At 43.0% G+C, this 24,166-nt stretch overlaps 3 protein-coding genes across 10 annotated transcripts in view; 2 read left to right on the top strand and 1 right to left on the bottom strand.

The window, feature by feature from the left end:
• The window catches only part of LOC132201047 (uncharacterized), a 66,889-nt gene extending 46,591 nt beyond the window's left edge, over nt 1–20,298 (top strand). For 4 of the 8 annotated variants that reach the window (XM_059626920.1, XM_059626914.1, XM_059626913.1 and 1 more), the window contains 18 exons: nt 3,153–3,342; nt 3,399–3,612; nt 4,085–5,204; nt 5,621–5,930; nt 6,553–10,299; nt 14,493–14,773; nt 14,954–15,112; nt 15,504–15,596; nt 15,657–15,872; nt 15,930–16,154; nt 16,210–16,425; nt 16,481–16,895; nt 16,953–17,284; nt 17,451–17,711; nt 18,189–18,377; nt 18,439–18,541; nt 18,602–18,751; nt 19,541–20,298. In XM_059626920.1, the coding sequence (XP_059482903.1) occupies nt 3,153–3,342; nt 3,399–3,612; nt 4,085–5,204; nt 5,621–5,930; nt 6,553–10,299; nt 14,493–14,773; nt 14,954–15,112; nt 15,504–15,596; nt 15,657–15,872; nt 15,930–16,154; nt 16,210–16,425; nt 16,481–16,895; nt 16,953–17,284; nt 17,451–17,711; nt 18,189–18,377; nt 18,439–18,541; nt 18,602–18,751; nt 19,541–19,650 (8,331 nt within the window). In that variant the 3' untranslated portion in view covers nt 19,651–20,298. Of the gene's footprint in view, nt 1–3,152; nt 3,343–3,398; nt 3,613–4,084; nt 5,205–5,620; nt 5,931–6,552; nt 10,300–14,492; nt 14,774–14,953; nt 15,113–15,503; nt 15,597–15,656; nt 15,873–15,929; nt 16,155–16,209; nt 16,426–16,480; nt 16,896–16,952; nt 17,285–17,450; nt 17,712–18,188; nt 18,378–18,438; nt 18,542–18,601; nt 18,752–19,018; nt 19,079–19,540 lie in introns of all 8 variants that reach the window. The other 4 variants (XM_059626916.1, XM_059626915.1, XM_059626917.1 and 1 more) reach the window with 4 other exon arrangements.
• A 269-nt stretch (nt 20,299–20,567) lies between these two features.
• On the top strand, nt 20,568–21,793 carry LOC132201035 (uncharacterized). Its single transcript, XM_059626899.1, has 5 exons — nt 20,568–20,737; nt 20,934–21,028; nt 21,092–21,204; nt 21,266–21,438; nt 21,499–21,793. The coding sequence occupies exons 1-5, from the start codon at nt 20,678–20,680 to the stop codon at nt 21,520–21,522; spliced, it is 465 nt and encodes a 154-aa protein (XP_059482882.1). The 5' UTR covers nt 20,568–20,677; the 3' UTR covers nt 21,523–21,793.
• Nucleotides 21,794–21,967: 174 nt separating this feature from the next.
• On the bottom strand, nt 21,968–23,964 carry LOC132201034 (transmembrane protein 120 homolog). Its single transcript, XM_059626898.1, has 7 exons — nt 23,595–23,964; nt 23,357–23,475; nt 23,124–23,294; nt 22,976–23,068; nt 22,701–22,918; nt 22,421–22,644; nt 21,968–22,366 (listed from the first exon to the last, which is right to left on the bottom strand). Exons 1-7 carry the CDS (start codon nt 23,664–23,666, stop codon nt 22,211–22,213), a joined length of 1,053 nt encoding a protein of 350 aa, XP_059482881.1. The 5' UTR covers nt 23,667–23,964; the 3' UTR covers nt 21,968–22,210.
• Nucleotides 23,965–24,166: the final 202 nt, after the last annotated feature.

The following is a 24,166-nucleotide window of genomic DNA, read 5'->3' as shown; positions in this document are numbered from 1 at the left end:
AGACAAGCGAAAGACGCGCGCACGGCAGAGAGGAGCCTGCACGGAATATTTTCGCACTATGCGCAAAATTCTGCCGGCATCGTCTCATTTTTCAAAGAGGGCGTGCGTTCGCTTTGCCGAAAACAAGTTTGCCGCGGCACCTTTTTGTTATTGAGATGACAAGCACTTTCAGCTCACTTATATTCCGGGGCTAATGTACTCGCATTTTATTGCTCTTGGGGAGGATTGTGTTCTGTTTGCTCATTCAGAGTGTCTGAGATTGAATCCGGCTGAAAATGAGATCTTTTAAATTCGAAGTTGAAGCACAGTGAATTTGAAACCTTTCACAATAAAACGAATAATAATGTAAATTATTAGAATTTCAAATTTTTTACAAATAAAGTTGAATTAATTTCAATCACTGTAAAACTTAGTGAAAGCCAAAATAGAAAAAGCTATTTTATTTGTTTCGTCTGTATTTTTCTTTTGCTCGTTGTTGCTGATGCATGAATTACAAAGCAAATATAAAAAAAAAAAAAAAAAAAAAAATTATCTCTGTTCAATTCAACTGGGCGAATAATTTTGTTGGAAGTAAGAATATGAAAAAGTGCCAAACTTAGATTTTTAAAAGCCTTTTGATACTTCATCATATTTCATTAATTAAACTGAGTTTTACAGTTTCAGAGTTTTAGTTAGTAACACATTTTAAACATTAAGGAAAAAATATAAGTTTGCTGAAATTAATATAGATAATTATTTTACATTTAAAACAAAAGACACAGAAACAATTGTAATAACCTCTAACACTAAAAAAATAAATTTTAAATAAAACGTTCAATATTGCTTTTTTTATCAACACTCTGTATTTTTATTTTAATAAATTATTCAATTTTCAATTTTATAAAGAATGTCTAGTATTTTCAATTGAATTTTGTTGTCAAAATTTCATTTTCCTCTTGTTTTTCGCGTTGACGTGCTGCCTTCGTCACTTTTATCTGCGCACGGTTGGTCGGTTGGCTTTTTCAGCCAATGCAAAATTAAGTAGCGAGCCAAAGTGGCGAGTGCAGAGTGTGTGCGTTTGTCACCCAAGCGGCGGCGGCAATCGATTCGCCGCCGCCACCTCTCTTGACTCTCTGTGCCGGGTGCACTTTCGCAAAAACAAACGCGCCGCCTAATTGACACACAGCCGGCGTACAAGTGGGCAGCGTGAATTTTTCAACAACTCTTACGTACACACAGAAGCAGTTGATTTATTTTCCAACTTCAAGAGCTCGAATCTTGCTCTATAAATATAAGTGCTTTGCGAAATTTATCGATGACTCGGTGCGCGTTTTATTGGATTCATAAAACTCCGTAATGGCTCTGCAACCTGTTGGAAAAACTTTATTTTACACAAGACGATTAGTTACAAAGTCAATTAGCCGTGTATAGATTTTTCATTATGCACCCGAAGCCCCGATTCTCTTGATGATGTGAGCAAAGCTTTAAAAGTGCTCCGGTTGCATAACTCGCTATCAGGATTTCTGCTTCATTTCTTCAAGCTGCGGCGGCGCCGTCTTTGATTCTGCAACAGATTCATTAAAAACACGTCCTTGGTCTCTGTCATAGTCAGCTATGGGGCGACGAAACAGCTTTTCAAAGGATAGAATGAAAAAAAAAATATAAGAGAGATAAAAAAAAATACAGCAGACACAACATGGAACGAAAGTGCATTTCAATTATCTTGCAGACAGCCGGCGTTATTTGCAACCCAGCGCACATTGCACACATTCTCAGTCAGTCAGTCGGGCTCTGGCTTTAAAGCAGGTTCGCCGGGGGGATCGATAGTTTGCAACTATAAACACAAAACCTGGGTCACACCTCTCGGGATTGGTGTATGTAAAATGTGCCCGGGTTCATAGAACTCTCTATGCATAAATTAGATTTTCAACGTCAGTCAAAAATTTGTCCGAAGCAGCGTTATATGTATGATTAATCAAAAAGTTGGTCTTGAATTATTCACCTGCCGTCCCTACAGACACGGTGCATGTTTGAATTTTTCATTTAAAAAAAGGTCGCATGCATGGTCGAGCTCAAATATTTATGCCCGCAGCTGAATGGAGCAATCAAAGCCAGACTCACAATGAGCCGAATTCGGCGAGTTTTTAATGCCATTGTCGGAGCCGAAATCAGCCAATTCTCTTTCTTTCCGCGCGGACAAACTCCCGGCCAGCCCAATGCGATGAATGATAACAATGGAAGCCTCTTTCACCGCGAGCCAATTTGTATTTCAACGAGCACTCAGTCTCGCTCGCCCGCGGACCGGACGGGTGGAGAGGACGAGAGAGGTCGTGATTCATTTAGGGGTGCCGCGCCGTGGGCCTTGCTTTTCACTTGCACCGGTGTTCATGGCGAGAGGGTGTTTAATTAGCTGCCGTTGTCGGGCCGCGCTGAAAGACGAGCCACGCTAATTCGTGTTTGCCAACTGTGCTAAATCCTCAGCGGATCCTTTTGTGGAGCACTGAATAAAAGCCCGTGCTAAAAGTGTATAGACAAACTGGATTCCATTGCAAACTCATCTTGCCAAGTGGGTCGAAATTCCAACAAAATTATTTAATACAAAAATGCTTTCAATTGAAATATGATTTCATTTCAAAATGAAATATTATTAAGTGTCTTTAAATTAAATTAACCATAAAAATTGAATAATAACACTTTAAAAATAATGAACAGATTTTAAGAGTTTCAATAATATTATTTGAAAAATGTATCCAGTAATATTGTATAATAATTAAAATTTCATCCAACATTTTAAGCGAGGGAATAATTTAATCACAAAAGTGTTTTTACAATTGAAAATTTGTACTCTTTCATTTAATTAAAAATTGATGAAAATCCTCTTTCCTCTGCGGACAAATTGTTTAAAAAAAATCCAGACCATTTGGCTACAGAACTCAGCGGCTTTTTTTGCCTTTTCTATCTCTCTGTAGCGAGATCAAAAAGAGTTGGTAATAAGCGGCAATCAGTGGAGAGTACCCATACATATGTAGAAAAAAAAACAATTTATTCGTACAAACGGAAGAGCAAAAGGCGAAAAAAGAGAGTGCCGCAGTATGCTAATGTGCTGAAATGCAAATACATACCGCATGTCTGTGTTTGTACCTGTGATTTTAAAACTCTTTCTCTGTTTGCAGCACGGGAGGAGACGGAGCAGAGACAGCAGTGGAGGTCGTCAGACCCAATTGCGTTCTCCAATGGTCCAGAGACCGTCCGCGGCCAAGGTCACCCTGCAGGGGTGGCTCTACAAACAGGGCAGTGAGGGTCTGATGCTGTGGAAACGCCGCTGGTTCGTGCTTTCCGAGTACTGCCTTTTCTACTACAAAGGTTTGCAACCTCTAATATTAAATTAATTATTTTATAACTCATTTTTCCATTTGCAGGACCTGAGGAAGAAAAACTTTTAGGCTCAATTCTGCTGCCGTCGTACAAAATTAGCCCCTGTGCTCCGGACGACAGGGTCTTCCGCAAGTTCTCATTTAAAGCTGAGCACCACAACATGCGCACATATTTTTTTGCTGCTGATTCACGGGAAATGATGGTGCGATGGATGAATGCCATGAGCCTAGCATCAATTTTGCAAACAGCGGTGCCTTCGTAAGTTTATTTAACTTTATATCTGATAATTTTGATCAGATAAATGAAATATTATTATTTTTTATTTTAAATATTGCTTTTTTTAAATAAACTTTTTTTTTACTTTTAACTATACATTTTTTTAATCTTGTTTAAATTCAAAGTTGGCTTTTCCTCGTTGGGTTTTGCGAGTTGTTCATTGTTTAAGAAAAAAGTGAAAAACCAATTGTTTATATTTATAAAATTTTAATTATTATAAAATATCAATTTTTCTTTTTGTTCCATTCCATTTCTGAATTAAAATATTTATTCATTTTTAAAATTATCCAATATTTAATATTATTAGACAAAAAATGCTCTATCAAAATTTTATGTGAGATTATCTAAAATCCTTACTGTTTTAAGCTTTTTAAATCGTTGAAGTTTTTAAGTAATATTTTTATTCTGTGACTGAAAACTGTAATTAAATTAATTTCAAATTTTTTTTATATAGATGGGAAGAACCTGCGTCATCCAGTAGACCAAGCGTGTCGTCCGTCTCGCAAAGCGCTGATGACAGTGATTCCGGATTCCACGGTTACCGCTCACCTCGAGGAAACACCACCCCCAGACAGGGTGGTGACGGCGCCAGTGCTAAGGAAGGCGTTGAAACCAATGGCTGGGGCCCTCCCAACATGCAACCCCTCTACGCCAACGCACCCCCGAAACCCAAACGCCTACCTCAGGGTGACTCGCCGGAGCCGAGTCCAGAACGGCCCCCGCATCCCCAACAACTCACCCCTCGAGGAGGAATTTACGGCGTTTCTCCAAGGTCTCACACTGAGGGGCGCACACCTGACCCTTACGGCCGGCCTCTTGACTACGAGGACGTTTACGGGCGCAAAGGTGCGTGGCCGCCGCCACCGCCGCAGGCGTACATGAATGAGCCAAAACTGGACAACCACAAATCATCCCCTCATGATAATAATAACTACGCAAAGCCGCCTCCTGATGTTACAAAAACTTACGTCAAACCTGTTGGACCTCAGCGACCTCTGGAGCCACCCACAAAACAGCCCCCGCCAGCCACCCTGCCAAAACAGGCCTTCAGGATGACCAGTCCTGCACCCCCAGTCAAACCCCGGCCCAAACCTCCAGCCGGCCATCCACCTCGGCCGCACAGTGCAGACTTTTTAGAAACTGACATTAGGGATGTGCCACCGAGTGTTGTTCCTCGGAGAGAAAAGAACTCGCGCCCGGTTGAGCGCCCAAAGTCCAGTATCGAAGTTCACAACGACGATTACTGGTCGGAGGAGAGTTACGCGCGAAAAATGAGACAGTCGCTCTACATGCACGCCCAAGCCCATTCAGGAAGAACAACTCCTATGCAGAAACACCCCGGAGAAACCAAGGTTAAGCCACCGACCCACGCAAGACCTGGAGTGGCTCAACCTGACGGACGAGTGGCCGAGGAACAGCAGATCGTTGGCCCCTCCAGGAGGTACAGTGAGCAAATGGACAGACATGGTAATCAATTTATGAGAAGTGCCAGTGCCAGATTGCCGAGACATAAGTCAAGGCATGAACAACATGAACAAACGGAAGCTCCAGGAAGTGAAAAGAAAATCCAACAGGTAAAGTGAAAAATTAAATTAATAATTTGCTTATTTATATAAATATTTTTAAAACTTATATTTCCAAATTGGAACAAGTTTTAATCAAATTTTTTCTAATAAATTCTCTTTTTAGACATGAAAACTGATAATCTTGAAGAATAAAATAATCTAAGATTTTAAAATTATTTTTAAATGTCTTATCTAATTTTTTATTCAAATGATTCGAACCATCTAAGGCTAATGGTTTATATTTTTAAAATGGCGAGGAAAATAATTTAATGACAAGAAGCTTTATAAAAAATGTAAACTCGGAATCTTATTAAATCACACTTGATTAGATTTACAAAAGATTTTCATTTCTTAAACTTGTATTGCGAATACTGTTTTTAATTTTTACTGCACATATATCAATTTCATTTTCACTTTCATTGCAGAGAGAGGAATCAATGCAACGTCTGTTGGAGTGGAAGCAGCGAATGCTTCAGTCCCCTTTGACAAGAAAATCCTCTCCACGACCCCATGACAACTCGATCGCCCATTCGCCCTTGTCGCACCTTCTGCTGAGGACCCCTGACGCTCCTGCCACCCCTGGCAGCGATGCCGGTTCAGTGACCTTCAGACCAAGGCGGCAGCCCACCAGAGGTCCAAATTCGTCGACCTCCAGTCGGAGTCGAAGTCAGGACCCTGGTAGACGGTCTGCGCCTCCCATCCAAAGAAGAAACTCGTACTCTTCGGACGATGAGGGTGAGTAAACCTTTCTATCAACCCTTCCTTTTGCTCGTGGTTTAGGCGGATCCAAAACTGTGGTACTAAAAGGCATTACATTTTCTATTCAAACATATATACAATATCTGCTGGCATGAACTAGACAAATCTCGCTGGTGCGCATGTAATGGCTGCATAACTCTTGGTAAGTCTGTTGTCGGCTGCCTCCTGTGGAATACACTTTAAATCAAATTAAAAAATAACAAAACTCGCCCGGAAGGTGTGAAATCTGTCTGCTTGCTGGCATCTAAATCAAACATTTTCAACTAACTTCAGGGCAGTAAAATGAATCTACTGCGCGGCCTCCTAAAATTTCTATAAATTTCATGACAAAGAGAGAAAAAATTAAAAAAAAATTACTCCTTTAAATTCTGTAGCTAGAACTGATTACAATAAACGTCTTAAGCATGGGCATCGGGCACTTTAAACACTTATATAAAATAAAATTAAACCAAAACATCTCTTCCTTTCTCAAATAAAATTGCATGCTCTAACAAAAATTTAAAATTTCTGCCGGAGAAACGCTTTCATCTTGCTGCAATAATATTCTCCGTTGATGCATTTTTCTAAGCGTTTAGAGTGCCCATTATTGTTTATCTAGATGTCCAGCGGGAGGCCCGCAGTAATCGACGCCCGAGAAAGTCGGCAACTTCCAGCCAGCAAGCAGGCAGAGTCGACACTGTGGACGAAAGACGAAGGGTGCACACCCCGTCAGGTAGTGCCGTGCTTCCCTTCACCCCTGATTATGTGAACATAAACGCTTTCGGCGAGAAAAAGCAGCACCGAATCCCACCCGACGTCCACTACTCGCACGATGCGTACGGCGTCAAGAAAAGCAGCGACACCCTGACTAGGTACGCGCCTCAACAAACCTCCCCAAGCAAGTCTGAGCAGCCAACCCCCATCCCCACTCATCTGCACCCGGCGATTGGTAAAACGACACCCACGACTGCGTCCATCCAGCGTCTCATTCCGATGGAGGACAGAAATGGCAAACATTCCGACAGTGGTTACGACTCTCTGAGAGTGCAAGGCGCTGGCGCCGAAATCAAGAGAACCGTCCCGCCAAAGTCGAGCATTTTGAGCCAGCCGACAGACGAATCGCAGTTGATTAAAGAGTTTTCCTATCAGTACATTCACAGTAGCATATTTGAAGCCTCTCCGCCGAAAGTAAAAAACAGTCCTGAAGGCGGACAAGAAAGGTCTCCCAGCAGAGTGAAATTTCAAATGCAGGAGTCTCCTTCAAATTACCAAAATATAGAGCCACTTTCATCCCCTGGCAGCAAATCAACCATCGAAACCAAAGAGGAGGAGGAAATTGCGAGTTTGAGAAAATCACGGCAAATCAACTTACGCAGTTTTGCCCTTGGTGAGCCGGGCGAGACTGAGAGCGCCCAGCGAGTATCAAAGTCGCCTCCGAAAAGTGGCTCCAGCAACAATAATAAATCTGTGCGAGATCTGCTGGCCGATTTTGAGAGAAAGTCGGCTGCTTTGGCCAGGGAACAGGAAATTATTTCCGCCAAAGAGGCGAAAAGATGCGTTTTTAGCGACACGGAGACTTTGCTTTACGACACTTCAAGCGATGCGGAAATTAACTACGTGGACGAGAGCAAGCTGAGGAAGAACGTGAGCGAGATGAAGCAGCAGCGGAGGTGCGTTTCACGCGCCGGCGAACGCAGTGAGGACGACGACGAGGAAATCGCAGCCGCCCTCGGCATCAAAGATGGTTTTGTCAGCTCTGGCAGAGAACTTCACGCGAAAAGAAAGGAGTTGCAAAATAGAAAGAGAAAGCAGCCTTCAAAGAAGCTGCAGATGGAAGACTTGCCGGCGCCGGGCTATACGAGGCTGAGTTTAGCCGAATCAATGGTGGCGCACGAAGACAGTGCGTCATCCAGGAGTTCGCCAAGTCCGAATCCGCCAGTTTCGGAGAGAATAAAAACGCCGGAAATTTCCGTTGCTGCTGCCGAGGAACACTACCTGCCAATGACTCCATCCAAAAAGTCAATACTGGAGCAAAACGGACCCGTTTTACAGTTGGAGGAGTGCTCGTATGTTGAAATGGGTGAGGATGGTGTTAAAACGCTTAATTCAGTTTTTGAGAGAAACGATAGCGCAATTTGCCAGGAGATGAAATACTTTGAAATCGATACCAGCAAAAAATCAGAAGAGGAAGATTCGCACTATGAGTTCCTTTATAAGGCGACTACAAAATACGAACCTGTCTACATGGAGGTGCCACCGATCGATCCCTTGAAGCCTTTGAGTCTTTCCCTGCCAAAGATGGACAGTTTGCACATCGAGCACAGCAAAACTTCCAGCACTTCGTCCAGCAGCAGAACAGTCGTCTACAATGAAGGCGCCAGCGATACTCTGCGCGCCCTGCCGGACATTTTGAACTCCACTTCAAGTCAGAAGGACAAGTCGGACAGTGATGACGCCGATGATGAGGCTTCTAAAGACTTGGAAAACCTGGACACGCCTCACCACCCGCGTTTCAGCCTCTCGGACACCTTCCGTCCAGCTTCCTATTATTTAGGCGTTGGTAGTCGCAACAATGACCCCCACGACTCGTCGGACAGTGATTTGGTGTCTCCACCTCCGATACCATCCACTTTGCCGCCGCTGGATGACGAAGACGAAGATTTTTCCCTCGACCTGAGCAGACATTCTCACGGTTCTCAAGATGTTCAAAAGTGGCCAGAAAATAATTCTTTCAGCAGCCTCCGTTCAGCTCCTGGAAGGTCCTCGATGGACGGCAGTGAAGCAGACAGACTGAAACGCAGACCAGTATCTGAGGAGCTGTTGGACAGTTTTGAAGAGAGCAGTTTTCTGACTGATTATACCAAATATGGAATTTCCGAAAGTGCTTACCACAAAGATATAATTGCGCAGGACGAGAATATGTACGCCACAAACAAACCTCTGCCCAAAGACCTGAAGTCAGACCTTCTATTCAGGGAGATATTTCCACCCAGTGTTAGTCAGCCAGTGACGTCTGTTGTGGTCGAGGACGAAAATCAAAATGGAGCTCGGAGCAGAAGTCGGGCTGAAACTTCGCCAGGTAAAAATGAGGCTGCCGGTGGGGCGCCCTATTATTACTCTGACCTGCTAAAAGTAATGGACGAGGAGACTAACTCGATGTACGACAGGTACCAACAGCACGCTGTTAATCAGTTGCGCCCAAGCTCGAGGCTGAACAACCAAAGGAACGACGGCCTCGAAGGAAAACGCAGCGACGTCGGCCGTCACGTCAACCCCATTCCTTTGCTAAACGGAATTTTAGATCTGAACGACCCCAATTTAATAGCTGAAGAAATCAGAAATACAACTGCAGGGCTCGTCTCTAAAAGCGTTCCGGTTGACGAGCGAAATATTTACGAGGCGGACACGCTGAGAAAAATGGCTCAAAAGCGGCACCTGCAGAGGCGCAGGTCAAAAACACCTGACCCTGATATTGCAACGAGAAACCTCTACCCTGCAGGCCTGCGAGATAAATTTGAGTCTTCGTTTGAGGCGCGCCGCCGCAGCCGCTCGTTGGAAGGACTTGTTGATGTTGAAGAAGGTCTTCAGCAGCCCTTGGAATTGGAGCCAACCAACGAAGGCGCCGACCCGTGGGAAGAAGACACCCTTTGGAGGGAGTCCCTGAGACGAGTTAGTATTAGGCACACCCGATCTCTGGATGACCTCGATGAAAACGAATCGCCACCGGCGCCGGCACCAGGCCCTTCAGGTCGCAGAAGCGTTGACCACCTTGCCGGTGCTCAGAGGCCGGCTAAAGTGACCCGGGACGTGACCTACGTGAACGACGTGGCTGTCAGACCACGGATGATTCGTTCCAAAGAATTGTACGAGAGCGACTACAGGGAGGGACGCAGGAGCGCGTCCAGGCAAAATCAAGTGCCGCCACCGCCGCCACCTGAGGAGGACTCGGGCCTCTACGAACGGCTGCTGCCGACGGAAAGCATGGAGCGAAACCGCCGCGGCCAGACCTACGTGGACAGATACGAGTTCGACGTGGACAACGAGATGTTCCGGCCACCAGCGGCACAAAACGGCAGCCAACAGCCGCATTTTTTAGAGGAAAGCCTTCCTCCCTCTTTCGAGATCGACCGCGAGAAACTGCGCCAGTGGGACCTTCTGTCGAGCGCCCCTCTGGAGGACGGCGCCACCCCAGCAGCAGCAGCAGCTCAACCGCGAGTCCATCCAACCGAGGGGGGCCCCGTGGGCCTCAGCAATGGCCCTCAGAGTCCGCAAACCAACAGACAGGGGGGAGGGAGGCAACCTACGGTAACTACCAAACAGCCAATTACCAAAAGCAAAGTCCAGAGCGACCAGCAGTCATTAGGAGGTAAAATATCATTTTTGCTTTCCAATTAAAAAAAAAAGAGTTCAAGCATGCCATTTCAACTTTTTTGTTAGTGTTTATTTTTGGAGTTTTGCATGGGTGTCGGTCGCTATTTTTTTTTTTGTTCTTCAGCAGTGCCTTTTGTCAGTCGGTACACACGAGGGTTGAGAATTGTTTCCAAACGAAAAGAGCCGTATCATTTATCATTTAAATGCAGGCGATGCGGCCTCTGCGTGTGCCAGCCGTATTTTTTTGCCATCAAATCGCAATTAAGTGCGCGCTCCAGTCTGCTCGAAACAAAAAGGGCCTCTCGTCATAAATAAGAATCAATCTGGTACGAAAAGGGCACACGTGCCTCCACATTGCGCGCCCTCCCGCTCTATATCGATTCGACTATTAAAAAAGCGAGCCGATTTATGCTGACAGAAAATGATCAACCGGCTGCATGCTCATTTTTTTACCGTCTTCCTATTCACCCCGCCCCGGAATGACAAGATTAATCCGGTTAAGCACGGCCGCAGTCTATTTATTGTTTTATGCAAACAAGCAGGAAGCGCTGCTCCGTGCGGGCCAATAAATGTCTCCACACACACTCTCACATTCTTGTATGTATCATCGATTTTGCTCAACCACCGCGCGCGTACCGCTTGCTCTCAACTACCGACCGGCCGACCAACCCCCGTCATCTCTTTCATCCCCCAGCAGTAGTACACACTCGGTTCCCCTATCCTATCAGCGAGTGCGCGGCTAAGCGCCGCGATAACTCTCTCGCATCTCGGCCGCCCGGCCCGTAGTAGTAGCTCTAGTGAGTCGGTTCAGTCAGTGGCAGCTCAATCTGCGGACGGACGAGGTCGCGATCGCCGGGCACCCACCATGGGCGGCCAGGTTGCTCTCATTTGCGCCAGCTGCTGGCCAGGTACGCATCAATCGCTCAAATTAGCTTGTTGGGGCTGCCGATGGGGGTGCGTTTTGACGAGTTTGTGTCAGAAATTTCTCGGAAATCCGCTCTTCCGAACGTAGCAAGCGTATAATCGATTAGAACGCCAGCAGCTTGCCCTACTTTGAATTTAATAGATTTGAATAATTTATTATCAAAATTAAATATGGGGTTGAAATGAAATTTGCATTTGAAAAAAAGTAATATTGATCGAATTCTTCGCCCATTTGAATTACGGGAGAGGAAAATTATGTAGTCATTCCTCCGGCGAGTGCCTCTGTCTTCCTGGAAGTGCAGTTGTAATAATTGCTGTACGCACACGAAGCTATAATTCGCTTAATGTATTCAATAATTTTTTTGTCGTGCAGAAAAACGAGTGAATCGTGTCGAAGAAGCCCGGCGCGATTGTTCGCTCTCCTTCTCACACACCGTTCGTTGCTCGGCGGCCAAATCGCCGCGCCATAAATATTTGATGCTTTGCCTCTATCGCGCGGCGTCAACCTGCCGGTCCCGAGGAAATTCTCGGAAATGCAGATAGTCATAAAGTGGGTTAGCGGAGTACTCTCTTCGACCGCATTCGAGTCGTTATTTTATAGAAAATGCAGCTAACTGATTTTCGCCGCTTCCTGGCACAGTACTTATCTGCTTGGAATGTCGCCACCCGATAAACTAGTTCTCTTGCTGATGCAGATGTCTTGTAGCGCGTTTTACCTGCAAAGCAGGTTTGGCCGTCCACGATGTTTCTTTCACACGGTGCCTATTGATTTTCGGCTCTGTGTATTGTCATACACAGAGTACGTGTGTGCCAAGCATGCATAAATATTTTGGCCGGCTGATTGTTGTCTCCGCGTCTGTCCCCATATTACACTTGACTCTCTCTCTTTGGAGAAAAAGCAGCGCCCACCCCATCATTTGGAACCCCCTCGCGCAAGGACCCGTTGCTTCCTTCTTTGCCGGCCTCTGTTTTCTCTGGCATCATTTTCCTCTTCCTCTTTTCCTTCCACCCTTGAAAGGGGGAGCGCATCATTTTTGGATGCATCAGCTAACTACACATGCGGCGAATTCAGAAGTCACCCTTGCTTGTTCTTGCTCCCTTGCGCCAAAAATGCCTTCTTTACACTCGAGTGCAGAGTAAATGAAACTTAAGATTTACGTCTCTTGAGCGGCTCGATCGTTCTCTTGAAAAAGGATGTTTAGCTGAAACTCGATATGCTCCGTCCTGGCGCCGAATATTGAATTGTTTTGACAGCGACCGGCACTTTGACGCCGCGCTGCTTATTTTAATTTATTCAGGCAAAGACACCTTTTGATTAAACAATAGATCAAGTTACCACATCATCACTTCTATTTTCATCTTCCAAAAGGCATACTAGCATTTTTTTGTTTACAAATTTTTTTCTGACCTTTTCGTGCCCAGAATAAAATCGCCTAATTTTCATGCAAATCGGAGCGCGGCAGACGGGTCGAAAATGAGCCTCTCCGCTCGGCTGATTAGAGAAAAAATATGAAGCACCTCCGAAAGGCCAAGTTGTCCGCATGATAATAATGTGGACACTCGAAAATCTCATCATAATTCACCAGTGTCGCCGCTTATTAAATCATTCTGCCCCGCATGTACAAATGAGGGGTGTTTTGGGGCCGACTTTTACAACTTCCCTCGTGATAACACGGACTGTCGCATTTTGGCGTCGTGCCATCGGATCGTGCTCCACACAACCCTCACGAGTGAAATAAAAATTCAAACATCACGACGTGTGTGTGTTGGTGCACTTCTGCCCGGTGAACTTTTTCCGTTTGCTCTCCGGCAGGGCAGGCAGGAAATCAAAAGTTTTAATGGAGTCGAAAGAAGGAGGAAATAATAGACTGCCTAAACGACCGCGCGCGTTATTGATGGTCACGCAACTATTTGTCGGCTCGCCCTTATTAGAATTTATCGCGGCGAAGATTGGCCTCCTGCATTCCGCGCGCTTGTGTGTTGTAATTCGACACCGGTGCTACCCACCTTTAATTATGCCTTGGCGTGTAATTGTGGCATTTTCGCCGTGGTGTCAACCACCGTGTACCGAGAGCAATTAAAACATGTGCCTATGTACTTGAAATCACGCTCGAACGTGCCTTTAATTCCAAATGCGCCGCCAAGCGGGGTGATTTTTATTGTTCTCCGTCTGCCAGCGGAACTAATAAGTCGGGGCTAATAATTAAAGAAGTCGCTCGATGGAAATGCGTGATAAGAATTTCTCTGGATTTATTCGGGGGGGGGGGGGGCTTGTTCTGCTGCTTTGTTATTCACATTTATCTTGATGGACTAGAAATAGAGTTGGAGAACGTGACTTTACAAGGCAGTGTGTTTTCACGAGGGTGTTTTCTTCATTGAAAAGGGTGTGGGCCAAGCTTTTGATTGTTTATCATTGTCAACGGAACTTCCAACTCTTTGAAAGAATAATATTTATTTCAGATTTTGTATGCATAGTTTTAAACAGTCCAAATGTTTAAAAAAAAACCAACTTTGTAATTTTATTATTTTTCACCAAATGATTTTGAACGATATTTCTGCCAAGTGCCAGGATCCAACGACCACAATTTATGCGACAAACTACCCAACCAACCAAAGTCATTTTATATCCAAAGCATTAATCACGTTAAGCTGAAGCTAGCAAGCTTTAAGCTGGACTTAATGGTCATACGCTTTCCTTGCACTGAGTGCGCCGTGGTTGAGAAAAATATTCTGCCTTTATATGTTCACAAGAAAAGTGCTTTCATAAAGGGCCTTAGATTAATCTGGCAATATTTTGGCCGTTTCTCCACGGGAAATGACATTGATGGATTTTTCAAAAGAGCACGCTTCGTTTTTGTAAAGGCCGATAAAAGTGCGTTCAAATGGAAATAACTTGCATGAATATTGAATGGGCAGACTGTGCGCGAAATGTTTCTCGAAGGAGTAACAATGAAGGCGGCTGTAGATTTGCAAAATAAATATAATACCAAATGCCCACTTGCCGTTTTTTAGGGCGCGCGCCTTGGCGTGCGCGTCTGGCGCCGATTTGGGCCCAAAAGCCGTCTCGTCTGGCGCCTTTTTACTCTTATTTGATGGAATAAAACAAGTGCTCAGTGGCTGGGCCAAAAGGGCGCTGGAAAAGCAGTCGTTTTATTCAACTATCCGCCTTTGTGATATATTCACAAATTTCCTCTTGCTGCCTTTCGCCCGAGTTTACGAGTTTACTCGTACTTTTGTCTAATAAATTCTTTTTGCTGTTTCCAGGCTCAGGTTCGGGGTCGATTCAGGACAGCATTCCAGCTGTGCGGAGCCACCGCCAGCAGCAGCGGCCGTCACCAACGACCGTGCAGCCAGTAGCAGCCGCACCGACCCAGGAGGATATGGGCGGCGGAGGTCACGCCGTGTTTAAGCATGGGGCAGGTCTCGGCAGCCGGGGAGCCTCGCCCAAACTAAATCCGGCTGCTGGACTTTCACCCTTGCCGCCAGGACTTTACGGTCCTGAAGATGGCCACAACACCTCCGACTCGGAACTGGCACGCAGGCCGGTCAGTTTCTTTTCCTTTCACTTTTCTCTTCTAAATTGATTTTTTTTTAATTTAAAATTTATTATTTCACATTTTTAGAATTTATTGAATTGGATAGAATTAATTAATAGTTTGCATTTTTTATTTGAGTGAAAATCTATTTTGAAAACGATTTTGGATTTTTTGGCATTTTCTCTGTAGTTTGCAAAAGCCGGAATTTCGCCGCTGAACAAAGTGTCTGCTGGCGCCCTTCTTGGTAGAACGCACGAGGAATTGGTTTTACTACTGATCCAACTTAGAAGAGAAAGTTCTTCGTTGAGTCGGGCGGCAGAGTTGTGTCGAACAGAGATCCTTAGCCAGGTGCTGATATTAGCGGAGATGTTGGCTAACTTTAACTTTTGGTTGAATGGGCTGTTTGTAACATTACTACTACATAACCAGAGCAAAAAATGCTGTAATTTGTGAAAGATTATGCATTAGAGCTCAAGTTAATATGATTTTATTTATGAATGAGTGCCTCAGCTGGCGTTTGATTGCGCGGTTTTGCCAAGTCTGAGGCTTTTTCTAACTGCAAGAACGTTGGTGCGATGCGGTTTCTGCTGGCGGGGCTATTTCTACTCCTATTTAACTCGTAACCAAAACAGCTAATCCGTCGTTTGCTTGCGAAAATAAAAAATCTCTGGTTAATTGCTTAACTAATTTTGTCCAGCCCAATTAAGAAACGACTATCTAATCCTTTCTCGATCATCAGGCACGTTTGGCTGAGCTTGACGCAGCAAGGAGGGCTGAGCACTTGAGGCGCCTTGAGGATCTCAAGAGGCACTTGCAGGAGATTGAGAAACAAGTACGGCGCTCACTTCACTTTTTCTCTCCATCGCAGATGCTTAACGCCTTAATTTTGCAGTATGAAAAGGGGAAGCCGTTGGTGAACTTGGTGGACAACATGGTCAAACTGGGCTCCATGTACAGAGGCTCTTCAATCAATTCACTGCCAAGAAATTCTGCAATTACGCCACCACCCATGCAGCGGTACGATTTCAACCTTCATGATCAAAGGTTGATGGCCGACGATAGGAGAGACTGGAACAGACTCAGCCCACCTGAACACGCAGAACTCCAGGTAAATTATTTTTTTATTAAGTTATAACATTCCGACTGATATGATAAAATTTTTTAGGCCAAAATGCAACAATTCTACCACATGGAGCGGCAACTGCAAGAGCAAACGCTCATTCTCCAAAACCTTCAGCAGGACAAGACCCTTCTGCAAAGGGCGTTGGGAGGGTTGAGGCACAAATTGGCCACAAGCACCGGTGCTGAGGCTGACAGGTTCATCCATCAGCAAAGGTTGCTGGAAAGAGAGTTTAGCAGAGTCAGACATCTTTTAGCCATGCACTCGAAGGTATAGGTTTAAAACAACAACAAATAATTTTATAAATTTATTTTTCCTGTCTTAGAAAATGGAGGACATTGTGGTGGATAATGCCAGGATAGAGCATGACATAATGATGCTGCGCCAGAAGCAGATGCAAGCGTCCAGAATGATGGAGCGCTCAGCCACACCAACTATGATGGTGCAGGGCACGTCAGCTGCAGCATTGGAGTTGGAGCTCAGGAGGGTCCAGACTCTGGTTGGTGACCTGCAGAGGCAAAGACACGACCTCAGTGCCCAGGTTTGTATTTTGTTTCTATGAACCCGAGGGAAAAATAATTATTGCAACTCATCAGGTGAAGCAGTTGACGGAAAAGAGACACAGCTTAACGCAAACACCAGAGCTCAGGGGCAAAATCCGTTCATCAACTTCTCCCAATAATTCTCCAGCCTCGTTGCCATCCACCCCTAGACTACGGAGGCCATCTTCCTCTTGGCTGGAGACTGACCTTGACTCGATGCACACCGAGGACCTGGGAATCAACACCGACTCTCCGCTTTCACCTCTTACGGATCCGAGAGCACCTTTATACGTCAACACAGAAATTATGGACTATTCTCCAAATGGCAAAGATCCAATCACCCCTGACGATTTGTCCCCGCCACCCCCTCCAGCCCCAGAAGATCCCTCTCTATACAATGGATCTGCAACCACTTATTACGAGCCCCAGGACATCAGTGAGGCTGACGACAGAATGAAGAGATTCTATGGTTCGAGTGTCTTTTAACAATGATTTAACAAAATTTATTAATTCAACCTTTTATTAGGCATAATTCCGAAAACTGAAAAGGCTGAAATAAAAACAGTGAGAATCGTGAAGCGCGAGTCTGAGCGCCGCAACAGGGTAAAGCAACGTCCCAGTATGGAAATGGACCTCAGTCGAGTGACTGAGGAAGACCATCCCCCTCCTCCCTCCGAGTTGGAATTATCCCTGCTGATGGAACTGCAGGCCCAACAAGACCAGCAGGCCATTGACCCTCATGTCTTCCAACGTTCTCTTTCACTGCCACGGGGCTTTGGAAAACAACCGCCACCACCACCTTCGAGGACAATGTCACCGAGAAGTGACAACATTAATTTACGAGCAAGCAGGACAATGGTAAGTCAAGATTATTATTTTTGTTTCATTCGTGTAAAATTATCATCCTGTGAATTCTGATTGAATGTTATGTGTTTATTCATTCATTCATTTTTCAATCAGTCATTTGTATTTTTTTAAGCACACACATTTTTCTAAATGTTCACCCCTAACCTATAAAAAACAGAGCCCTCAAGGCGAGCGCCCGTTGTCCGCGCACGCCCAGCTCTTCGGCAGCACAGACGAAGAGAGCCCTCGCCTTGTTGACGAAGGGGTGTTCGTCGAAGGTAGCTCCAGTTCCGGCCCCGTTTCCCCAGTGTACCAAAGTGAAGCGGCCAGAGCCATTGTGCAGGAGATGACGAGGAGGCGGGCGGTGCCGAAAACCAAAAGGCGGCACCACACTGTGACCGGCGGTGGCCAGCAGCAGGACAAAGCAGAGGCCAACATGGTAGCCCTCTCACCACTCAACACTATGCACCCTCTGCATGACTAATCACACTAATATGCAAATATCTTTCTCTTATTAATGTTTGTTGCATCATGTTGGGGACTTTACCTGTATCTTCAGGGTGATGGAGAGAATTTAATCTCTTGTGTTGTTTTAATTAAAAAAATGAGATGACAAGAAAAAAACGGCTTAAGCACTAAACCCTCGGTTTCTTACAAAAGTTTTGTAAAAAAAAAAGGGAACACATTTAACGTATCTTTTAATGTGCTTTTTTGTATTGCAAAGCAAACAGCAAACTGAAAAAAAATGTTACATTTCACTAATATTGCAGTAATAGGTGTATCTGTTGAACTTCTTTTCTCGCAGCCTTCGTAAATTTGTGATTGTCTTGAACTTTTACTTTCTCAAAGGCTTTTGATTGAAAACCCTTTCCGCAGTGCATTGAGCGTCTCTAAAATCCTAAATTTTCATTCACAGGGCTCAGGTGCTAGGGCAAGAGATGACTTGGACATGGAACGCGCCCTGAGGAGGAGGGTGGCTGGAGCTCCTGATGTGGTGCGCTCAACTCTCAGCCAGAGAGAGCTCAAGTACAATGAAACCACCATTGACAATCTTCTAGGCACTCCTAATAAAATTGTGATCCCAGAGAGATATGTACCAGAAAAGGTGAATTATTGTCTTAATTATTATATCATTTGAAATATTTGAATTTCTTGCTTTTGTTCAGGAGCCAGAATTGTCTGCCGAAGAACAGCTCCAGAGGCTACGCAAAGCAGAATCCATTAGAAAAATGCTCTCAGAAACTACCCCACATACCTCAGAAAGCCAAGGTAAATGAATTTTGCTTTTCACAATTCATGTTTTATCGAAATATAATATATTTCTTTTAGCACAATCTCCTAACAATGATGGGAGCGGAGAAGAAGTCAATTCCACCATGAAGCTCAAACTGGCGGCCGAGAAGAAGCAGCGCGAGCACCTTTTGCAGCTGAACCAGATTTTGGCCCAGCAAGTTATGGAAAAGAGCAAAATGGTTGCAGGTAAATATAAATAACGTTTTAGGCCCCCGTCATTCAAATGCATGCACTTTTTTGTTACCGTGTGTTGGTTTTCAATTTTTCTCTAGCCTAGCACGTTTTTGCATGCACTTTTTTTACTTTCCCATATTTTGGCCAGATCTCCCTAGCTTTTATTTGACTTGATCAATATTTGATTCAAAATCCAAATTGCGATTGGCCAATTTTGAGACCTGAAAGTCGCCTGTAGCCCTGCTTGCTGACAGTATTATGTGCGTGTGTTTTGTGTAGGCTCGTCTCAGGGAAACGGCAGAATGTGAGCTGGAGACGCCGATGACCTTCCCTTTATAGGTATGTATACCCTTACACGCTAGTTTGTTTGGTTGAGCCCTTGCATGTCCCTAGCAAAATTTTTACTCCACCCCCTGAATCTTGCAGTTGCACTTTTTAAGTTCACCAATGCTGCACTGCTGGAAAAATAATGAAGCATTACCAAAAATTGTAATTTCATATAATTCTTCCTTTCTTTTTCATTTTATAAATGTAAAAATGTTAGTTAGGTTGAGTGATTTTATAGTTATTTTTTTTAGACTTAAATGTAGTTTAAAAAAATTGATAATGAAGTTTTTTAAAGGTCATTTTTAATTAATTATACTGCTCACTCCCAATTGAATTTTACGCTTTACTGTGGCACCACATTTTCTAAATTGCACTGAATTCGCAAATTTTAAAAATTTATTTTTGCAAGATATAAAAATTTTAAATGAATACTTTATTAAGTAGCACAATTTGTTTATAAAGTCTTATTTTCAGCTCGAGCACTAGAAATTACTCCAAACAAGGAGACAAGCACAGAGGAGGACGATTCGTCGCCTATATCTGAACTGCCGTTTGTCCAGCACAGGGACAATTTTTTCTCCTGAGTTCACCAGTTCCAAACAGAACAAAATGTGCACTGAATAGATCATCAATTGTTATACACCATCTCCAACTCACAGGCTACTAAAATGATTTGTTCATCAAGTGCCTACATGTGCCATTTCATCAGTTAAATTCAATGAATTAGGAAACTACTTAAATTACTCAATCATCGACACAGTAGTTGCTCACTTTTGAACGCACAACAAAAGACGTCAATTAAAACTAGATTATTATCATTATTATTATTGTTACTCTCTGCGTTTAGCTCATGTACACGAGGAAAAATCAGGCATTTATGTTGAAGCAGCGTTGTTTTGAGCAAGCTATGATGTGTATAATATTATATATAGGCCATAAATTATTGATTGCGATAAAAAAATTCCCATTCAATCTGATAGAGTCTACAGGTTTTATTGTATTTTAATTTTAACTTGCGTATAAAACTGTTGTTAAACAAAGAAATTGATGTATGAATTAATATAACAAAATCTACCTAAGGGAAATTTATTGTTCTACCGTTAATGTGAGACGTGATCATTAAGTGAAAAAATATACGGGGAGGTTGTAAATTGCGGTAAACTGTATAATTCAATGTTTGGGGCAATAAAAGATCAATAAAAAAATGTGAACGAAATAACCAAAATAATTAATTAGCTGCTTTTCATTTCTAATTTCTAATACAATTATAATTTAATTTAATCCACCAAAATAAAAAGAAGTTTTTTTTTATAATAACTATACTTGTTTTAAATTTATTTTTATACATAACGCAAAGAATTTAATAAAATACAAATGTGCAGGAAAAAATCGTTACTGCACGTCATGCACGTGGCACTTAATGGACTTTTTAAAATTTCGAGTATAGTATGTAAGCTCCTTTCTTTCACCCCACTAAACGTGACGTCACTTTTGCCGCGCATTCTGGCAAATTGACGTCAGTCACGACTGTTCCTGTTGTCCTTTTTAATTTTCACTCGATTTTTACAATTTTTTTCCGCTCGCTGACGCTTTTTAGCGGTCTTAGTAGACATGAGGACTACCGGAAAATTTTCAATCCTACCCGACACCACCGTAGCCTCAGCAACTCAGGTAAACTTCATCTTTTCTTCGCCAAAACAAAGCAGGCTCTGCAATGCCGGCGTGGAATATGAGACGCGCATTTTTTTATCCCCGTTTTTATCTTCTCCAAACACTGATGAGATAGCCATATTCTAAAACCCACGTTCTTCTACATGTGGCTGCACAATTCCTCACTGAATCGAAAATTTGCCCTGTATTTTTGCAGACTGAAGTTGCGTTTTCTCCAAGGAAACCGTTGCAAAATGTGGAAATCAACCTGCACCGAGAAGTGACCACCCTATCAACTCCAAAAGAGGCTTTGTAAGTCTAAAATATTTTACAATCCTCAGTGTATTTAATTTTTTTTTCAAAATATACACACAGGCTCAATAGAAAAATGGCCAAACCGCGCAAGAGAACGCAAGAAACTTCAACCCAAACGGACGTAGAGGTTGAGAGATGTGATAATGTTATCACTGCCGACGATTTGACCAAAGGTATGTAATTAACAAATCACAAAATGCATTGGCCTGTTTTTATTATCATGTGTTTGCTCAGATGCTCCCAGTGAGAGCTACTGGAAAAAGCTGGCTGAGACAAGAGGGACCGCGTTGAACAATGCTTTAGAACTCAATGGTCTGCTCAAAGAGAAAATCAAGGAACTCGAGGAGCAACTTAAAATAAAAGAAGAAATGTTGCAAGAGGCCAGAGCGATGGCCGACGTTATCAGGGTATTATTCTTTCTTAAAAATAATTTTTTATTTTTCCTAATTTTTCATATTTGTTTTTAGGAACTTGTCGGCGAGGACAACTGATATGTTATAATGAGACTGTTATTGTACACTGACTGAGAATTGATGGGTGGTTCTACCCTTTTGTAATTCGTTGAAGGATGAAATTATTAATCATTCTAACCAGTTTTAGAAATTAATATAACCAAGCTGTAACTCCCAGCATCTTTTGTGTTTAATGTAAACCGTAGTGTGTACACAACGATCAAATCGATCAGCTATAATTTGCGATAAATGACAAGGGAATGTGAGATTGCCATTAATTTAAATATTTTAATAAATAGTGTGCTGTCAATTGCAGTGTTTTCAATACTATGAATTCCAGTAATATTGGTTAATTTTTTACCAATTTTTATTTTTGCTATTTAATTGATAAACATTATTATTCTAATGATGAAGATTTGACACACAAATACTTAGGTGTTCATTATGCTATATTAAAATATCAATTTGATTACCATACATTACCATATTTAAATGATGGACAAAAATATTATTTTGGCAACATCAATATTTATTCATTCTCCATAAAAAAATCGTACCGTTGGTCTAGAAATCTTGTCTTGTTTATGAAGCAAGAAACTCAACATAGAGCTAATAAGCCTTTACCAACAAATTCTTGCATATACAGACAAGCCTTCTAAAACTTCTCTACCATCTTTCAAACCAATCATTGAAATTTAAATTCGATTACAAAAATTACTTTCAAAAATTAATCACTCTTTTCCTCTTCCCTGTGATTGTTTCCATTTCGCTTAAACCTGTATCGTAACTTGGATCGCTCTTGTAGTTTTTGAGGAATCACCATGGATGTGGTAACCAAATTTCCCATGAAGAGCATGAAGAATAGGGCACTTAGCATTGGAACCTTTCAAATAAATAGTCGGTGACTTTGCACACCCTTTAAAAAATTTAATCATACCTGCCAGGTGGCGTCCTCTTGGTAGCTGAGGAAGAAGAGAACGTAGGCATTGTAGAACTGGAAGGCGTAGCCTATGTAAAGGAAAGGCAGGAGGAAACTGAGTCCCTTCCACATCCAGGAGTGGAACCCCTCAATGGTAATGTCCATGTTGTGCCTCTCACCAAGAGTGCGCAGTCTGTAGAGAACACCTTGCTGGTAACGAAACTGGAGGTACTGCACAACACCTAAAAATGATTTTCATGCACCTAATTCAATTTAAAAAAAAAAAAAATGTATTAACTGATGTAAAGGTTAAACCACATAAATTGGGTGCGGAATTGGAACCAGGTAGACGTGTTGGGCCAAATGAGCAAGACGCCGGCAGCAACTGTCGAAATGAAGTGGTGTATCCGCCACCAGCCTTTAATTCGAGAGCCGTTCACCTTCAGAATGCTCTCTCGAATGGTCAGGGTGCAGTAGTACCAGACCAAGAGAAAAATAAATGCCAGCTCCAGAGCTCTATAAAGAATCAAGGTTCATAATTTTGGTTTTCAACATGAATATCTCACAACATACCTTGCATTAACCAGAAGATTGAAAACAGAAAAAACAAACCCAATGACACTTAGAACTAATTTAAACTTCTCGTATTCCTCCTTATATTTATACCTGGAAATAGTTCAGACATTATTAAACGGATTAACTCGGGATCATTTTCTTCTACTTGTTTTCTTTGTTCAAAATAGAGACATTGACATTTCCAAGGATTATCTTCAAGTACAGGCTATTTGACTTTGGAAGTGATTCTTCCATATCATAAAGTTGAGCCTTTCTGATCATAATATTTTTCTCCAGTTGCTCGACAGCTGCCTTATTGCTTGGATCATCATCCAATCTGTTGGAATGAAATCAATATTTAGTAAAATATTAGCTTAAAAGAATTGGAAAATTTTATACTTTTTCAGGGTATTTTTCATGACACCGATGCGGTATCGTTGGTGACTGATCTCCTTCATGCATTTTCCCTGCAGTTCTCCGACTTCCTCGAGTTTGGCAACGTATTGCTTATTCAGCGTCTGAGGGCAAAATTAAATCACTGTCGGCAGAGTTCAAAGTGGGAGGCTAGGGTTCAAGTTGAAAGGTCATGACAACAAAAAGAGCCGGATCAGCTGAGTGCCGTCGGACGGCCGCTCACCTCAAGGTTTTTGTATTCGGCGAAAAGGTCATCCCAGTCCTTAATACACGAATCAACGTCGGTCAGTTCCATGGTGTCGATTGCGTCGGCGAATCGAGCATTCGGCTAAGTGGGCCGCCGCGCTACTTGTTGCTGCTCGTCGCAACGATGACAGGCCAGATTTCCATCGACCTCCTTCGATTAGGCGACGAAATTGAGTTGGTCAGGTCGTCAGCCGACTCATGGGGTGCCGAAAAAGTTCAGTTGTGCCGGCACAAGGTCATCCGGCGGCACCGTAAGGACGTGTCGACCAACACACACCGCTTAGAAAATAAACGAAACGCAAACTTGTGATGCTTGCTTGATCTTTTATTTCTTTTGCCAGGTGTTCATGATTTTGAAAACCGGTTACCGGTATTTTGAAAACAATCGCAATTAAATTTAATTTAAATCATAAACAAATAGAAAATATAAGATACTTTTATGTTGAAAAAATTAAAAAATTATAGAATTTAATGAAGAATCACTGATTTAAGCGTTTTTAATTCACAAGAAATTCTTAATTATACCGGTTAGACACTCTAAAAACCGGT

The sequence above is a fragment of the Neocloeon triangulifer genome, unplaced genomic scaffold, assembly GCF_031216515.1.
Source record: "Neocloeon triangulifer isolate White Clay Creek 2 clone unplaced genomic scaffold, ASM3121651v1 ptg000014l, whole genome shotgun sequence".
NCBI classification, from domain to species: domain Eukaryota; kingdom Metazoa; phylum Arthropoda; class Insecta; order Ephemeroptera; family Baetidae; genus Neocloeon; species Neocloeon triangulifer.
The sequence above is the reverse complement of the archived record's forward strand: the minus strand, read 5'-3'. Positions and strand labels throughout refer to the sequence as shown.